Raw genomic sequence first — 19,486 nt, 5'->3', positions numbered from 1 at the left:
ACCTGTGTGGTCATGCAGTTAAGAGCTTGACTACTAACCTAAAGGTTGGCAGTTGGAACCTACCCAGAGGTGCCTCGGAAGACAGACCTGGGCATCCGCTTTCGAAAGCTCACAACCTTGAAAACCCTATGAAGCAATTCTACTCTGCACACATGGGGTCGCCATGAGTCAGAATCTGTCATGTATACTGTTTCTTGTTTCCCCCTGACCAGCCCACTACATTGTAACTGTGCAAGCTTAGGATTTGAGATTCGTATCCCTGCAGAGATAGTATTATACCTTGCATATTAATAGTGGCTCACATACTGGTTAAATTGCTTCTTGAATTCTCCTTACTGAAGAACAGGCGGGGTGAGGCAGAAGGGCACAACCAGGCGGCCACGTGATCACGACCCAATCCCCCGGTCCAAAATGCCGACTCCGGCGGCAGGGGGCGCTGGCGTGCGACGGGGTCGGGCCCCCGGTACCGCCCAGCAAGGAGCCAGACTACAGCCGACGCCATGCGCGCGCTGCTGCCGCTACTGCGCACAGGCTGGGGCTGGCCTACCGGCGCCCTCGCCGCCGCTCTCCGGCTGCAGGGACCGTGCTCACGGCCAGGGCCGCGCCGCGCCATGGCCGTGTACCGCACGGAGGAGCACGGCCAGCCCCACTCGCGCGATTATCGCCTCTTTTTCAGTAAGTAGCTCGCGGAAGTACTGCCTTGCGGGGCGCCGGAGGCACCTCGGGGGTGGGACCAAAACAGCCTCCTGCGGCCTCCTTCCTCCCCCCTCCGGGCCACCGCGGTCACCGCCTCTTCCTGCCCGCGGAGGCTCACGCGGAGCTTCGGAAACTTCCTGCGAGGCGGGCGGATTACGACCCCAAGTGTGGAGCGGCCCGCGGCCGCGGTGTTCTCAGCGTTTCCCTCCGTTTGGCCAACCGCCCTCCGCAGGCCGCTGGCGGAGCGCAAAGCGCTCGCAGCCGACCGGCCGCCGCCTCCTCACAGCCTTTTGGGGAGCTCCGGCCGCCGTCCTGCGTTTAGTTAATGAAAGGAGAGGTACAGAATCAGAAAAACGCCTGAGGGCCCCCTGCAAGTAGAAAGGCAGGCGGCACATCGGAAACGTCTAACCTGGCGGTTCTTTATCTTTGTCGGGACACTGATGAAGGATCTTCTCCCAGAAACATGACTTTATACTCACAAGTTTGCACTTTGAATGCGATGCAAGAGCCCCTTTGGCTGGTGATGGGTCTCCAGTGGAGCTCCACCCTAGTATGAACAAACCCAGAGGGCGAAGTTACCTTATGGGGCGCGGAGCTGGCTGGCTGGGACGGGAAAGGTCCCAGGTCTCCCTGACTCATTTTTGTTTGCATCCGCTATTTCACTGTGTAGACAAGCTGTAAAGTGAAAATGGCGAGGTCATTTGAATTGCCTTCGTGCCTCGTTGACTTTAGATCCGTGAGAGGAGTAGTACCTTATGTCTGAAGGGCGTGCCCTGCAATATCTCGCACCTGCTAAGAACACCGTTTTGGAGCCTTTCAGATTTAAACTCTTTTAGCTCTGTGCCTCCGGGCAAGTTTCTTAATTTGCAAAGCCTTGGCTTTTCTCATTTGTAAAATAGGGCTGTAAAAATTACATAGCATCATCTACATGTTTGGTCACAGGGCTTAGACTAGAATTACTATTATTAATAATACCTGTAATCATTATTGATACCTACGATTTATAAAATGTTTACACTTATCCTGACTAAGCTTAGGATGGACGAGGATTTTAGGGGAAAGAAAACTGAGTTTGCCTAAAGTCTTCTGATTATGATGATTATACTAGAATTCACATTTTCTTCAAGAAGGTTTTTTTCGCCCTTCATGGTAAAGGTTGGTCATGTGGACAGGAACCGTTTACAAGAAGTCCCAGATTTCAAAATGAATTCTGTTGCAAAAGATTCAATGTGATGGCCACAGAGAGTAGTTTTCTACAGAAACAATGTTATAAAATGGTGAATTTTTAAGCAGATAAAAACCTGTCTAGCCTGTCTAGCCCATAATAGGAGCCCTGATGGCCAGTCGTTAAGAGCTTGGCTGCTAACCAAAAGGTTCACAGTTCGAATCCACCAAGCTGCTCCTTGGAAACCCTATGGGGCAGTTCTACTCTGTCCTACAGGGTCGCTGTGAGTCGGAACCGACTTGATGGCACATAACAACAGCAAGCCCATAGTATGGTGAAAGTATTCTAGATTTGCAGTAAGTTCAGTAACCAATAGTAAACAACAGAATAGTAATAAATATTTATGAAGTCTGCTAGACATTGTTAGGTGTGGTACAGATGGGATTTAGTTATAGCCCTGCCCTCAAGAGATTTATAATATATAATTAAAGAAAATATAAAAACACTGAAGTATATTTTGTTTGCATGTTAGTTGAGAAAAAATAGGCTTGATGAGCATGGAGCATACACTGTAGTGGACTGAGCCCTGGATTTAGAATGGGCCGACGGCGGGAGGACTCCCTATGCCTTAATTCCAGCTCTGCCATTAACTCTGGGGATGTGCTGTTGGGCAGGTGACGACTTCATTTCTCATAACCATAACTAGTCATTGAGTAGATTCTGATTCATGGTGACCCCCATATGTGTCCGAGTAGAGCTGCACCCCATAGGGTTTTCAATGGCTGAGATTTTTCGAAAATAGATCTCCAGGCCTTTCTTCTGAGGCACTTCTGGATGGATTTGAACTGCCACCCTTTCAGTTAGCAGCCCAGTGCGTAAACTGCACCACCCGAGGACTCCATTTCATTTCTCAGGGGACCAGTTTCTTCAGCTGTAAAATGAAGCAGTTGACCTAACAGTGGTCTGCATGGACTTTCTCAGTTTTGATATTCCATGAAGGCATACAGATTCTAGCAAGGAACTTGGCGGCGTTTCTGAGGCTATATTGGCCTCTGACTGTGGTTCGTTTCTTTAGTTGTAAGTATATTTCAGATTTGTGTTTTTTTCCTGTAACTAGAATGGCAGATAATAAGATAGTATTTTTTATTCAGTTGGAACAAAAAGGGCAGAAAAGAAGAAAAAAGGTTTTACTGAGGTAAATGGCAAGAATTGGAAGAAAGGGGAGTGTGGTTTTAGGGAAGGAAGTGTTGAGATGGTAGTTGGAAGGTATATTGGACTAAACAGTTCCTGAAGTAATCACCAGATGGCATCCTTCGCCCAGGACTGTTGGCTGGAAAGGGTAGGACAAGTGAAAGGAGGCTACTTCGGGGTGAGTGGGGTAAGGGGAAAACAATGAACGAAATGCTTTCTGTAAAGATGTTCACAAATTGGATATCTTTAATGCACACTGTCTATAAGCAGCACTAGGGTGCAACTCTTTCACTTCAGTGAAAAGCATATAGCATTCAGAGTTACTAAAGTAGAATCATTTCCCACATTTTCAAATATGACCCAAGTCTCTGAAAGACTAGTGAAATGGAAGGTAGAACATTTTTAAGCATCATCTCTGTAAATGGGTACTTTTTCTCTGTAAATGGGTACTTTTTACTGCCGTTCAGAAGAATCAGAATAAGTGATTGATGCAATACTCATGAAGCATTGCTTGTGCAATGTTGAAGTAAGACAGGATGATACAGGGGAAGAGCATCCTGGTGGCAATCAACAGGCCACCTTGCTGCCAGCCCTGACCTGCTAGCAACTTTCTGTGTGACTTTGAATAGGTCACTTAACCTCTCTGTATCTCATTTTATTGAACCGTGAATGAGGAGATTGGACTAGATGATTATTTTCCAAACTGCTTAGTTGTGCATAAGCATCCCAGGGAATGTTATTATGGTTTCTTTAACAAAATAAAAAGTTGGGGAGGGGGTGCTGCATGGTTTAATAAATTAGGAGAACACTTCTCTTTTGTTATTATCTTCTTGGAGAGTCACAATATACATATTAAAGTTCTGGGAAATTCTTATGTAAATGGTCCCAAATTTTTGAACCGCAAAGCCCTTATTCCTCAGAACATTTATTAGGCTCTCAGTGACACTAGAATTTCATGGAATTCAGTTTGGGATGCACTGAGTGGGATGATTTCTGAAACTTTTGGAAGCAGTGGTTGCGGCAGCGACAAAGTTCTCGATGAACAGTCAAAATGCTCATGTTGTCATATTGGCTTAGGTCATCTTGGTCAAGTTACTTGATCTTGATGTCACTTAGTTCAGTTTTTCCATCTGTAATAATGGAGCTCTCGCACACACACACACACACCCCACCCGATTGCTGTCAAGTCAATTCCGACCCACAGCGACCCTATAGGACAGAGTAGAACTGCTCCATAGGGTTTCCAGGGAGCGGCTGGTGGATTCAAACTGCCAACCTTTCAGTTAGTAGCCGAGCTCTTAACCACTGAACCACCAGGGCTTCAAAATGGAGATAGCACTAATAATTTTAAAGAATTGCTGTGGCAGTTAAATGAGACCATGTGTGTAAAAGTTATCAGTGTCTCACACATGGTAGATATTTAACATATGTTATTTCTTTTTCCCACTAGGCTTTAAGGCATAAGACCAAAATTCTTAACTGTTACGTTCTGTGAAGGGTGAGAATAATGGAATGTAGATAATACTGACTGTTTTGACTATGTCCCAATATATTAATTCCTAGATCTCAGAGTTTTAAGGGTACTGACTGCCCTGTAGTTTCTTGAATTAATTGTGAAATTAATAGGAAGTTGGAGTTGTTTATGTGGAACCAGAGACCTAGCACTGTATGACAGTGTTCCCTTCACATCCTGCTTGTGTTGTTCTGTTTGGTTTGTTTGTTTGGCAATTTAGATTTTTTAAAGCTTTTCTCAGAAGATTGGGAGAAGCTATGCTTTCCATAAGTTGGATTTTTATTGCTATGGGATAGATCACTAGTTCACTTAGGGAAACAGTGCTGTGGGTAATTTGTTTTCATTTAGCATGGAAATGAATCATGCAGTTCTTTAACGAAGAATTTACTTTGTAGTAAGCATATGCTTATGTTGAAAGTACTGTAGGTTTCTTTTTTTCAGTACTTCATTTGGGTAGTAGGTGGGTGGTGGGTGGGATCTGCCATTGAATGTACCGCACATTTGGACTTAATGAAATTGCCTGTGAATAATCCATAAAATGTGTGTTTGAGACGTAATACACGAGTACCTGTACCTTTCTTTAAGTTGGCCCGTATCATAGAACTTGAATTGACACAATGTAACAAAATGGATATTATGTGAATATAGAAAGAAAAAATATATATGGATTTGGTTATCGGTCGATAAAACCTTAGTTTTAAAACAGCTTAGTTTTCTGAACGAGTGCTGTGAAATCCAATCTTCTTGTGATCTAATTGGAAGAGAGGACACATTTTTATTAAAGTCGATTTTTAAACTTTTTTATATTTCTTAATCTTTTGATCAAGAAATGAAAATAAAACAAAGCCAGTTTAGTCATTGCTAAAGCTTACAATACGAGTCTAAATGGTTTTAGTAATAGTATGTTGGTACTTGGCATATGTGTAGCTATCCATATATAAAATCCAGTATATATTTCACATTCCATTCAATTTTCTTACTTGTTAATACGAGTAATAAACTTATCCTGATGTAACTTGTTCTTATGAGAGAAACACATAGATAACTTACAAAGTGATAGAATAAAATCTTATTTCAGACCAGTTGAAGGGGAAGTTTTGACATTGTTTGGCAGCATCTAGTGTATATTGATGGGCCTGGCAGAATTCACTAGTTCATGCCTAGGGATGCAGTCTGATTTTTGACAAGAGTGAAATGCCAAGACTGGATAGCAGGGTGACTACAATTGTTTATCTCATCTCTTTCCCAATAAATACCCTATTAAAGTGGTAGTATGTCCGTAAAAAAGGGTAACCCTAAAACAACAAATAAAAAGGAGCCATCATATTTTGAGATTTAGAAATGTTTACAAAGATGAAAAAACAGGTGGAAGTAGGTGTGGTCATTAATGAAGCAGTGTAGAGGAAGTCTCAGTTTAGAATTTGTGCTGAGGCAACTGTAGATTAGGAAGAAGCTGATCTATTTTTCAGAACTTCAGAGATTGTGGATGTCTTAGTCATCTAGTGCTGCTATAACAGAAATACCACAAGTGGATGGTTTTAAAGAAGACAAGTTTATTTCCTCACAGTCAAAGTAGGCTAAAAATCCAAATTCAGGGTGTCAGCTCTAGGGGAAGTCTTTCTCTCTCTGTCGGCCTTCTCATCAGTGTTCCCCTGGACTAGGAGCTTCTCGGTGCAGGGACCCCTGTCCAAAGGATGTGCTTGCTCCTGGCACTGCTTTCTTGATGGTATGAGGTCCCCCTGTCTCACTGCTCACTTGTCTTTTATATCTCAAGAGATTGCCTCAGGACACAATCCAGTCTTGTAGCTCAGGTCCTGCCTTACTAACACAACTGCCACCCATCCTCCCTCATTAACGTCATAGAGGCAGGTTTACAACGTACAGGAAGATCACACGGTACCAGGAATCATGGCCTAGCCAAACTGATACATTTTTGGGGGGACATAATTCAAACCATGACAGTGGACATGCTGATATTTGGTAGGATAGAGGGTGAGAGAGAGAAGTGAAGCGTAACACAGGAAGATTAAGTTTTATTGCAGAACAGCACACATGTTTACCACATAGGACTGAGGTTTGAGGGGTAAGTTAGTTCCTTCTATAGAAATTGAAAAAAATGTTTGGGGAGGGGGTCAGTCAAGCTGATGGTATTGCTGCTCCACCCTCATGTGAAGAGCTTTTCACATTCTGGCATTTAGGGACCCTTCAGAGTAACAGCCAGCTTCTTACCCGTTCATTTCAATAGGAAGCCCACCAATCAGCAAGCCTCTCCCATGTACACAGAGTTCTCTGTCAGCTTTTCTAGTGTTTTATTAAATGTAAATCAGCTAGGCAAGGATCACCTACAACAGTCAGGCTTTCATCACTGCTACTTGACCAAAACTGCTCTTGTCAAGGCTACCTGTCACTTCCTTGTGGCAAATTTAGTCAGCACTTCTATATCCTCATCTCACATGACTTACACTTTCTCTTCCTTGAGACACCTTTTTTCTCTCTGCCTCTGGGACAGCACTCCTTCTTAGTAATTTTATTTTGTTAACTGTTCCTTCCAAATCTCTCTTGCTTGGTCCTTCTTATATTTCTGAACACTAAACTTTGTAATGCCTCAGAGCTTAGTCCACAGCCCGCTTCTCTCTCTGCACTCTCTAGGACAAGGGTCAGCAAATGTTTTCTGTGAAGGGTCTGATAGTGAATGTTTTAGGCTTTGTGGGCTATACAGTCTCTGATGCAACTACTCTGCCAGTGCAGTACAAAGCCAGCCATAGATAATATGTAAATGTATGGGCATGACTGAGTTCTGAGAAAACTATTTGCAAAAACAAACATAGGCAGTGATCTGGATTTAGTCCATGGGCCATAATTTGCTGACCTTTGCTCTGGGTGATCCCATCTATTCCCATAGCTTTAGATGCAACCTGTGACTCCTGTGAGGAGCCCTGGTGGCACAGTGGTTATAAGTGCTTGGCTACTAACTGAAAGGTTGGCAGTTTGAACCCACCAGCTGCTCCACAAGAGAAAGATTTGACAGTCTGCCTCCGTAAAGATTACAGCCTTGGAAACCCTGTGGGGCAATTCTACTCTGTCCTACAGGGTCACTGTGAGTCGGAATTGACTCAACGGCAGTGGGTTTGGTTTTTGTTTTATGACTCCCGTATTTTTAACTCTAGCTCCAGTCTCTCCCAGAACTTCATATTTACACATCCAGCTGTCTACTTTATATCTCCACTTCAGTGTCTAAGAAGTATCTCAAGGTTAACGTGTTAAAACCAAAACCAGACCAAACTCGTTGTTGTCAAGTCAATTCTGACTCATAGCGACCAGGACATAGAACCACCCTATAGGGTTTCCAAGGAGGGGCTGGGGGATTCGAACTGCTAAACTCTTGGTTAGCAGCCAAGATCTTAACTGTTGCATTATCAGGGGTCCATGAGTTAAACAGCACCGCTGATTCCTTCACCTCCACTCCGACTTGTTTCTTTGTCTTTACATCTAGAACAAATAACCTAGGAGTCATTTTTGTAGCTTCCTTTGTTCTTACTCAACATCTAGTTCATTAAAAGATTCCATCAGTTCTGTCTTTGAAATGTATTCAGAATACAATTATATCTCTCTACTTTCATTTCTGCCACTTTAGTCCATGTCACCATCATCTTATACCTGATCAATTTCATTAACCACGTAATTAATCTTCCTGCTTCCGTCCTTGCCCCCTTACCGTCTGCTTTCTATACAGCACTCAGATTGATCCTTTGAAAATATGTCAGGTTATATCCAGGTTCTGCTCAAAACTCTAGTGGCTTTCCATTTCACTCAGAATATTTGCCTTAGTCTACAGGGTCCTATGTGATACAGTGCTGTGCTACCGCTCTGAATTTATCTCCTACCCCTCTTTCCTTTGCTCACTTCTCCAGCCATCCTGGCTTCCTTGTTTCTGAAGCATGCTGTGCATTTCTTGCTTTAGCACCTTTGTGCTTGCTATGTGTGTAATGCTCCACCTTAGATATCTGCTTGACTCACTCCTTCATTTAGAGCTGTGCTAAAGTGTTACTTATCAGACCTTCCCCGACCCTTCAGTATAAAATATTACCTCCTTCTATTATTCACTATTCTCTTTCCCTGATTTGTTTTCCTTTGTAGAGCTTATCATTCCTGACGTATATACATTTTTGTTTGTTGCATCAATTCTCTTCCCCCCCACTACAGTATAAGTTCCTAAAAAGCAGGGAATTTGTACCCCCAATACCCCTAACAGTAGTTGATACATTGTGTGTGTTCAGGAAGTATTTATTGAATGAACGGATTTAAGGAACACTTAGAAAGAAAGCAGAAAAAAAGAAAGAAGAGAACGTGAATTTAAAAAGTCACATGAGTGAGGGGCTATGAAAAAAAGCAATCAAAGAACAAGAGCTCTTGGAAATTAAAATATAGTTTGTTAAAACAGAACTCAATAGAATGATTAGACGTTAAGTCAAAGAACTCTACCAGAAAGTAGAATAAAATGTCAAAGGGACAGAAAAAGGAGATAGAAAGAAGACACATGGAGGCTCAGTGTAGAAGTCCAAGTAATACGAGTTCTGTAAGGAAAAAACAGACAAATGGAGAGGAAACTATTAAAGGAATAACAGAAGAGGCTTTCTAAGAATTGAAAGACCCAAGTGTTCTGACTCCTCGACACATCACTGTGAAGTCTTAGAAAACTGAGTCTGTAATGAAGCTCCTAGAAGTCCTAAAGGGGGAAAACAGATCACCTTCAAAGGAATGAGAATCAAATTGGTATCGGACTTCTCATCAGCAGCACTGAATGCTCAGAGTATGGAGTAATGCCTTAAAAATTCTGAGAGGAAAGAATTTTCCACCAAGAATTCTTTACTCAGCTAATCAGTGACCTAGGATGAGGACTGATTAAAGATATTTCAGACATTCAGGGATTTAGAAGTTTATCTGACATGCCACCTTTCTTACAGAGCACATGTTAGGGATATGCTCCTGCAAAATAGGTAAATAAACCAAAAAAGGTTAATACATGGGATCCAGAAAACATATCTAAGCTGGAGATCAAAGAAGCAAAGTCTTGGGATGCCAAGGGAGCATCCAGTCCAGATTGCAGCGGGAGGATAGAGGGTATCAGAAGGAGCTATTTGGGTAAAGAGAGGATTCTATAGTTTTGATGGTATCTCTGAGGCATTGGTATAGTTTATAGACATGATTATGACCAACAGTGCAAGAAAGATAAATTGGAGGCACAAGGAAAAATAAAAGATGAACAAGAAAGGAAATTTAGTGATAACATTTTATCTGGCCAAGAATGAACACATAGACACGCTTCTCAAACTTGCCTGAGTGTAAGAATTACTAGGGGGTACTTGCTAAAAAAATATAGATATCTGGGTCTCCCTCCTTGAGATTCTGATTGACTAAGTATGGGCTGAAGGTCCAGTCATCTGCATTTTAACAAGCATTCCAAGTTTTTCTTAGAAAAATTTTGGAAATATACTAATAGGAAAAGCATAGAAAATCCAATATGATTATAGAATATTTAATCAGCCTTGAGGTGAAAAAATAAAAGTGCAGAAGACAAAAATTGGAAGAGAGAAAAATGAGGAAGAGGTGAAAAATCAGTAGAGAGTTGAGAAGTACTATTTATGTTTGATGGAACAAGGAATAAAGGTGTAAAGTGTCAAAATTAACCAGTAGAGGATTTAAGGGGGAAAGTTTGGGGTCAAATGAACTGAATCCTTACCTGTTAGAATTGGAATCAATAAGTATTATGGGTTGAATTATGTCCTCCAAAAAGATATGTTAAGTCCTAACCCCCAGTGACCTTATTTGGAAATAGGCTGCGGATATAATCAGGCTACGAAGTCATTAGAGTGGGCCCTAATTCAGTATGACTGATGCCCTTTTAAGACTAGGTGAAGATACACAAGTAGAGGGAGAGTGCCATCTGACAAAGGCAGAGATTGGTGTGAGGCATCTACTAACCACACCTTGCCAGCAGTACCAGAAGCTAAGAGAATGGTGTGGAACAGGTTCTTCCCTAGAGCCTGCTGACATCTTGATTTTGGACTTCAAGCTTCCAGAACTGTAGGAGAACGAGTTTCTGCTGTTTTTAGCCACCCGGTTTGTGGTCATTTGTTATGGCAGCCCTAGGAAACTAATACAATAGGTAGTTTCTAAAATTGACAGAAGAAAACCCCTAAAACAAATAGTAATGTAAATACATTATTTAGAGAGATGAAGATAACCACTAGACCTAAAATAGGCCAAAGAAGTAGAAGTGGTTGCTCAGGGGCGTGAAACTGTACTGGGGAGAGGTGGGACGTATTTTATTTTTTTAACCATGCACAGTTTGGTTAAAATTGGCAACAGCCACTCGTCTTCAACTTTAAAGAGCCAATCAGAGCTTCAGATAATGAAGTTCTACGGAAAATGTATCACTAATTTACTCTGGCTCTGAGAGAGGGCCGTCTTCTGTGTGCTTCCGTTCTTTAAAAAGTGGCACCTGTTGCCAGCGTGCTTGTTCTATATCCTGTGGCTCATATGTGAAATACATATTACCCTTTTCATTTTTTAGAGGACCAGGATAGATAGTACATATGTTTAAACTTACCTTTAAAGAATCTTAATACCCTTTAAATGAAACATAATTAGCACTTACCCTAGACCAGTTTTAATGAGTTCTCATATCCTTCATTTGTTCATAGATAAATGACTAGCTCTCTAAACCTGGTGAGTTGTGGTTGTTAGGTGCCGTCGAGTCGGTTCTGACTCATAGCAACCTTGTGTACCACAGAACGAAACACTGCCCGGTCCTTCACCATGCTCACAAACGTTGTGTTTGAGCCCATTGTTGCAGCCACTGTGTCAGTCCATCTCTATGAGGGTCTTACTCTTTTTCTCTTTACCAAGCATGATGTCCTTCTCCAGGGACTGATCCCTCCTGACAACATGTCCAAAGTATGTGAGATGTAGTCTCGCCATCCTTGCTTCTAAGGAGCATTCTGGTCATACTTCTTCCCAGACAGATTTGTTCGTTCTTCTGGCAGTCCATGGCGTATTAAATATTCTTCGCCAATACCACAATACAAATGTGTCAGTTCTTCTTCGTTCTTCCTTATTCATTGTCCAAACGTGGTGAGAGGACTCCTTTATGTTTATATTATGAGAGGAGGAGGAGGAGGATGACAATTACTGTGATGACGAGGAGGAAGAGGAGGATTACTTTGATGACAACGAGGAGGAGGAGGAGGCGGCAGCGGCAGTACTTGCCCTGTCTTCTCAGCTAGTTCCTCAGTCCGCAGTTCCTCATGGGCATAAACCACTGTTTAGCTCTTTTGTATCCCATCACTTAGCACATTGCCTTTACACACTAAATACTCTGTAAATGAGTATTGCTTAGTTGAAGAAGCTGAGAAAATTAAGCTTCAGAGAAATTGAGTGACTGTCAAGCTCAGTAACTAGAAGTCAGGCTCTTGGCCTCTGCGTTCGTAGTTCCTGTGCAAATTACATTGCCCATCAAAGTGTTACCATTATTTGAGCTATAAGGCCGTATTTTATTTTTTCCAGGAATAGTGTTTATTATTACATTTTTATTTATAAATATTTGATGATCCAGATGGCTTATAGTAAGTATAGTTATCTGAGTCCGTAAATGTGGAGCATTCACTAATTTCTGAAATCAGTGAATTAAAAAATAATTGGGAATTAAAAACAATTTAAGCATATATACTGGCCTTCATGTTTAAATACAGTATTTAAATTCTGATTGAAAGAGAGAGATATCTAGGTAAGCTTCCCATAAATCTTTAGTTTTCTGCTATCCCAGCTTAGTCTAGTCCTGTTTTTTCCTCAGGCTGGAGTAACGCTCATTTTGAAGTTCTATAAATTTTGAGGGGCTTCCCCACAGTTAATTGGATTATCCACAGTTAATGGATTGACACAGTGGCTGCAGCAGTAGGCTCAAACATAGCAACATTTTTGAGGATGGCGGAGGAGTGGGCAGTGTTTCGTTCTGTTGTACATAGGGTCACTTGGAGTTGGACCCATCTGGATGGCACCTAACAACAATAATCCATAGTTAACAGGAGTATTGGAGCCTTAGGGAAATCTAGCACCACATCTGTGTCCTAGAGTTATTATTTACTCTAATTACAAAGATAGCCCAGCTAGTCTATCTAGTTTCTTGTACTTCCTTGATTTAATAATAAACTTTCCTGGTTCGTGCAACTTCTTGGATTCTTAGAGCTGAGATTATTGTTGATTTCCATCACAGTTGGTCCCAAGTATAGCAGTTGAGGTAGTCTGCTAAAGGATTATATTTTTCTTCTCTTCAGAATTCTACCTTTTTATCTTTTTGATTTTAAAGCAGCAGGAGAGAACAATCACAGATTGACGATTGCTTTTTAGAACAAGAATTCCCATTTATACATTAAGATACATTTTCCTAACCTCTTTGTAGTTTTTTCCCCCAACTCCTTACTTCTTGATCTTTAAATTTACATACAGTATAATTCACTTTTTTTGTTGTTGACAGTAGAGTTTTGACAAAAGTATAGATTTGCATCAGTGCCATCGCAATCAAAGTATAGAACAGTTCCATCACTCCAAAAAAATCACCTTGTGCTCCGTCTTTACAGTCTGTGTCTCCCTCTGCTTCCAACCCCTGGCAACCACTGATGTGCTCTTTGTCCCTATAGTTTATTTAAAATTGAGTGCCTCCTGTATGCCAGGTACTTTTCTAGGTGCTGGGGATCCAGTAGAGAACGTAAAGGAACAAAACAAAAGCAAACAACAGCAGCCAACAACAAAAACACCTTCCTTCAAGGAGCTCACTTCTAGTGACAGGTGCTAAGGAAAGTAACAAAGAAGGACAGGAGGAAATGAAATTTTGGTGGGGTAGGGGCCATTGTTAAGTTATATGCTTCTAAATTTATTGGACTAGAGCCGGTACTTGTATTTTTGTTTTTATAAGTTGGGTGGTGCAAATGGTTGAGCACTTGGCTACTAATCAACAGGTTAGTGGTTCAGATCCACCCAGAGGTGCCTTGGAAGAAAGGCCTGGTGATCTACTTCCAATAGGTCACAGCCACTGACAACTCCCTGCATTTCTACTCTGAAACACGTGAGGTCGCCATGAGTCAGAAGCAACTTGACGGTAACTGGTTTAGTCTGTTTTTAAATTTTGGAATAATTTTAGATTTAGAAAAGTTGCAAAGATAGTACAGAGAGTTCTAACATACCCCTCATCCAGTTTACTCCATGAACATTTTACATTACCATTGTATATTATTTATCAAAACTAAGATACAAACATTGGTTCCTATTATTGACTAAACTCCAGATTTTACTAGTTTTTCCACTGATGTTTATCTGTTCCAGGATCCATTCCAGGATAACACATTTAGTCCTTTTCCCTCCTTTAGTCTCCTCCAACTGAGACAGTTTCTCAGTCTTTCTGTTGTATTTTGACCTTGATATTTTGAAGAGTATGGGTCAGGTATTTTGTAGTCCCTGTATAAGTTTTTCTCATAATTAGGGTTATTGGTTTTTGGGAAGAATACCACAGAAGTGAAGTGCCTTCTCATTACAGCATGATTATCAGGAGATTATCAAAATAACTTATCCCTGGTGGTGGTAACCTCCATAATTTGGTTATGGGTACTGTTTGTCAGTTTTCTCTGCTGTAAAGTTACTATTTTTCCCTTCCATATTCTTGTATTTGGAGGCGAGTTACTAAGTCCAGTCTACACTCAAGGGGGTAGGAGAGCAGGGTAGGCTTCACCTCTTGGAGGGGAGAGTATCTACACGTATTGCTTAGAATTCTTTTGTAAGGAGGATGAGTCTCTTTACCCTCATTTATTTACTTAGTCATTTATTTATATCAGTCTAGACTCATGTATATTTATTTTATGCTTTGAATTATAATCCAGTACTCCATTATTTAGTCTATAGCTCAAAATGGCCCAGCCTTGGCCTTTCAGAGTGCTTTCAGATTGACTCTCATTTCCCTTTGCTATATGCCCGGCATTTTGTTTTTTTGAGCACTTGGTTACTTTCTGGCACTTAAAAGATGCTCTAGGCTCATTTTATATTCCCTGCCCTAGTCTTCGAATCAGCTGTTTCTCCAAAGAGCACTGGTTCCTTTTATTGGAGAATTGTATTTAGAAACCAAGATCTGGATGCTGGGTGTGCTCATTGCTACTGGGGTGTCAGCCAGTGGTTGTATTATTTTGTTAAAGTATTCTTAAAGTCTAAATTAGAAAATTATGCCAAGAAGGTAGTAGGCCAAAAAGTAAAACACACCCTGACTTAGAAAATTACAAAGTTAAAAATTTCTATGGCAGTCAGTTTCTGTTGACATTTCTGAGGATGGATAAATGAATGTAGACCTTTTAAAATTCTGGTAAAAGTGCATATTGAGTCATTGTATTTATTTAAATAATCTATACTTTTAAGAAGTATTTACAATATACACTTCAGTATATAACTTCAAACATCAGAAAGTTTCTGTTCTTGAAGTTTGTTTTTGTTCGTTTTTGCTTTGAGCTTACCTTAATGTTAGCATCCTAACTTTGAGTAGAAGCAGATGATTCGTTCCTTCTTTTTTAATTAAGTAGAACCTCGTCTTGTCGTTGGACCTTTCTTCATGTGGACTGTAGGTGGATATTGGGACTTCTGTTGTTAGAGTTCTCCTAGGGAAATGAAAATCAGTTTTAATCCAATTTGCTTAGTGATAGGTCTCTTTTCAAATGTGAATTTATTCACTTTTTGGGTTTTAGTCTATTTTAGGCATTTTCTGCTTTGGGTATTTTAAGCCACAGGGATAAGTAAAATGACTTATGCAGTTACCAAATATAGTTTATTTGGTATAAATTTCTCTTTGGTTGCCAGATTGGAACAAGTTTTAAAAGTTGAATTAGACTTTTATTCAAATTGGGAGTCAAAGTTAGCTTTGAAAAAAATATGTAAATTTAAGAGTGGTTAAGGATGTGATTGCTGTAAAGAACAGGGTAGTCCATTCCTTTAACTCTCTGCTGTTTTCTTTTTCCTTTGCAGAGAATGTAGCTGGTCACTACATTTCCCCCTTCCATGATATTCCTCTGAATGTGGACTCCACAGAGGTATTGTTGTAACTTATTTTAGAGATGAAATTATGCACTTCTAGTATCACCATGAAATACTTTTTGGAAGCATCTTGAAAGAAGATGACTGGAAGTCATGAGGGGAGACAGAGAGGTTATAACAGAGTAGTAAGCTTCTCTTTATGAATTAGAATTTGTATGAGGAAGGGATTATTTTAGGAGGACTTGGAGAGAAAGAGGCGTTAGTGGCCCCTAAAGCTTAGAATTTGATAGGAAATAAAGATTTAAGGGTAAGAATTTAAGAGGTTAACAAGGGACGTATTTTTAATAATAACAGTATAGTTAACATTTGTGAATTGGTTTCTATTTGTTAATCACTGTGTATATAAAGGACGCCTGGTGGTGCAGTGGTTAAGCGCTTGGCTTCTAACGAAAAGGTCGGCAGTTCCAACCCACCAGCCACTCTGCAGGAGAAAGATCGTGGCAGGCTGCTTCCAGGAGAAATATGTGGCAGTCTGCTTCCATAAAGGTTTACAGCCTTGGAAACCCTATGAGGCAGTTCTACTCTGTCCTATAGGATTGCTAGGAGTCGGAATCAACTCAACAGCGTTGGGTTGGGTTGGGTTTGGTTGTATGAGCACTGGTGGTGCAGTGGTTAAGTGTTCGGCTGCTAACCAGAAGGTCAGCCGTATGAATCCACCAGCTGCTCCTTGGAAACCCTATGGGGCAGTTTTACTTTGTCCTGTTAGGGTCGCTATGAGTCAGAATCGACTTGATGACAGCAAGTGTTTTTATTATTATCTGTAGGGAAACTGAGGCTGAGGGTATTTTATTGACTTGTCCGAGATCACATAGCTAAGTGCCAGAGCCAGGGTGTGGACCACTATTTCTGACCACAGAGCTCACGCTCTTTAACCATTCTATCAAACAGATGCTAGAAAAGTAAGGCTGGGATAATGGTGATGAGTGAAGAGCTGTTATCTTAGAACCTAAGATCACTTGATAGTTGTGAGGGTGTAAAAGATGCAAGTCAAAAAGGAATGGGAGGTCTGCTGGTATAGGTAGAACTGAGAGGGGCTCAATATTGGACATATTGAGGACTCTCCTGATCGTTGGCAAGATGGCGTAATTGGTGGTTGTTGATGTTAGCTGCTATGGAATAGTTCCTTGACTCATGGCGACCCCATGCACAATAAAACAAAACACTGCGCAGTCCTGTGCTGTCCCCATAATGAGTTCTAGACCAGACAGTTGTGATCTATAGGGTTTTCATTGACTGATTTTTGGAAGTAGACCACCGGGCCTTTCTTCCTTCTTGTCTTTATCTGGAAGCTCCGCTGAAACCTGCTAGCATCACAGCAACGCGCAAACCTCCACTTACAGATGTGTGGTGGCTGTGCATGAGATGTATTGGCCAGGAATCAAACCCAGGTCTCCCACATGGAAGGCAAGAACTCTACCACTGAACCACTGCTGCCTCTGGCATAATTGGTGGCAGATGTTAAAGATCATCACTAAGTTGGAAGTTATTTCCTTAAAATCCAACTAGTGAATTGGTTAATTTCATGACCACATTTGTTACAGAGACACAGCTATTAAATAAATGACCGGAACTATATTCCTGATCGAGATTATATGGGGCTGGCTAATGGGGTTAGGTTTTCTAGAACTGTGGAGAGATCATTCTAGGGGGAGAGGCCAGTGAAGAAATGAGGAAGTTGCTTTAGATGCAAGGGCGGTTTGACCTTTTTGGTGTTACACACCTCAGAGGCCAAATATCATGCATTGCACTCAAGTTATGGGACCTTGAAATAGGATTTGTGCTGCCTTCCAGCCCTTCAGAGTACTGTCAATAAAATGGCAGTAGGGAGAATAATAGTGAAGATTTATCAAGTGTCTACTGTGCTTAGCTAGGTACTGTACTCAGTGCTTGATGTGCATTATCTCACCCTTATTTTGCTAATGAGGTTGAGAACCTGGCCCATGGTCACAAAGCTAGTTAGTTGTGAAGGTGGGATTTGAACTTAGATGCTCTAATTCCAGAGCTAGTGCTCTTAACTGCTTTGTGCAATGCCTCCAAGTTCATTGCTTTTAAGTGGTGAACTGCATAACCAGGGGTCATATAATCTGGAGAGAGAAAGAAATCAGAGAGAAGGCAGAAGGAATTCCATTATGTTATTGTGTGTGTCTGTGACTATGTGAGTGTGTGTCTCTGTGTTTTTTTTGTTGTTTTTTGGCTGGTGAACTATTGAACCTAAGTATGTCATGCTTCCCAATACTTCTTCTCTCTCTTGGCCCAAAGTGCGTGCATTCACTTATTCATTTATTCATTAGATAAATAATTATTGCATTCTTATTATGAGCCAGACACTGTTCCAGTCACTAGGGTGCCGGGGTAGTTAAGACACGGTTCCCACTCAGTTGGAGGAGATAACAAACAGCAAACAATCAGATAGCATTAAATGCTATAAAAATAGAACAGGGTAGTGTAGGATAAAGAACGACTGGTGGGTTCTGCTTCATGCAGGGCATACCATGAAAAAGTCTGTGTACCTCATAATAATAATGTTGTTAGTTGTTGAATCAATTCTAACTCATGGCGACCCATGTGTGCAGAGTAGAACTGCTCCATAGGGTTTTCAGTGCTGTGACCTTTTGTGAGCAGATCACCAGACCTGTCTCTCAAAGTGCCTTTGGGTGGGTTTGAGACACGAGCCTCTTGGTTAGTAGTCTAGAGTTTAACCATTTGCACCACTCAGGGATTATAATAATAATGGTAGTTTTTTTAGAAAGCTAAGAATTGTGTAGAAGGTAGAGGTAGAGGTGGAACAAAGAATGGGCTTGAAACATCTTAGCGGGCATAACATTCTTCCTAAGGATGTTAGGTTTGGGGAAATACGAGATTTGGGGTTAGGCCAGGGAAAATTGAGAAGAGGGCAGGGCAAAATATAACAGGATATGCCGGTGAATTCTGGTGACGTGGAGATGGGCACACACAGTGGTGGTATAAATATAAGTTTTCCTCATTCTCAGGCAGTATTGATTAGAACTGTTGCACCTTGTACTTTGGGGTGTGGTATTTTAGGAGCAGAAATAATATTTGAGGCGTGCCTTGGAATAATCATGTTTCTCTTTCCTTCACTGTAGTTGTTTGGTGTGTAGAAGTTACGTGTAATGTGTGAGCATTTGTGAATGGCTTGATTTTTCTCCCCAAACCACTGAGGAGTCTGCTTTAATTTAAAACCAGCAAAAGTGCTTGATAGAGGCGTTGTAATCACACCTTGGTAGAATTAAAAGGCATGAGGTGCAGCCGAGTACTTTCACGTACTGTTAGTCACACTCCCTGCAGTTTCATTTCAATGATGAAATGACTGTTTTAAGCACAGTTACTGGAAACTGCCAGCCTTCCCTTAAACTCTGAACAGAGACTTTGCTTGTTTTATGTCAACTGGGAAAATACACTTGAAAGAAATCTAGCTTTTCTGATCGTTTATGTTCTGAAACGGTTTGATGCTCCGTTCACAGGGGATGCGAATGCTGAGGGAAAGACTCACTGGTCATCTGGTAGGCTCTGTTGAATCAGGTTTCTGGACAGCCTCAGTAGTTGGACGTCTATACAATAGGCATATTTTATTGATACATAGTGCAACTCTGTTCTTTCATGAAATATTACAATCGTAAATATCATTTTTTTCTTTTATAGGAAAATGGTATTCCTACAAAGAAAGCACGAAATGCTGAGTATGAGGTATATCTAAAGGTTTTTATTTTTGTGGATCACTTTTATACTGTCTGTTAAAGATCTTCATGGTAGTTTTTGCGCTTGTAAGGTGCTTCTAA

At 41.1% G+C, this 19,486-nt stretch overlaps 1 protein-coding gene across 4 annotated transcripts in view; it reads left to right on the top strand.

The window, feature by feature from the left end:
• Positions 1-396: 396 nt before the first annotated feature.
• Positions 397-19,486, top strand: part of PPA2 (inorganic pyrophosphatase 2) — a 127,135-nt gene continuing 108,045 nt past the window's right edge. Inside the window, exons 1-3 of one of the 4 annotated variants that reach the window (XM_004380203.3) lie at positions 466-675; positions 15,621-15,685; positions 19,350-19,394. In XM_004380203.3, coding sequence (XP_004380260.2) covers positions 501-675; positions 15,621-15,685; positions 19,350-19,394 — 285 coding nt within the window. In that variant the 5' untranslated portion in view covers positions 466-500. Of the gene's footprint in view, positions 676-15,620; positions 15,686-19,349; positions 19,395-19,486 lie in introns of all 4 variants that reach the window. The other 3 variants (XM_023734763.1, XM_023734765.1, XM_023734764.1) reach the window with 3 other exon arrangements.

This window comes from Trichechus manatus, unplaced genomic scaffold (assembly GCF_000243295.1).
Source record: "Trichechus manatus latirostris isolate Lorelei unplaced genomic scaffold, TriManLat1.0 scaffold00071, whole genome shotgun sequence".
NCBI lineage: Eukaryota > Metazoa > Chordata > Mammalia > Sirenia > Trichechidae > Trichechus > Trichechus manatus.
Note: the sequence above shows the minus strand (reverse complement) of the source record. Positions and strands in the feature narration are given on the sequence as shown.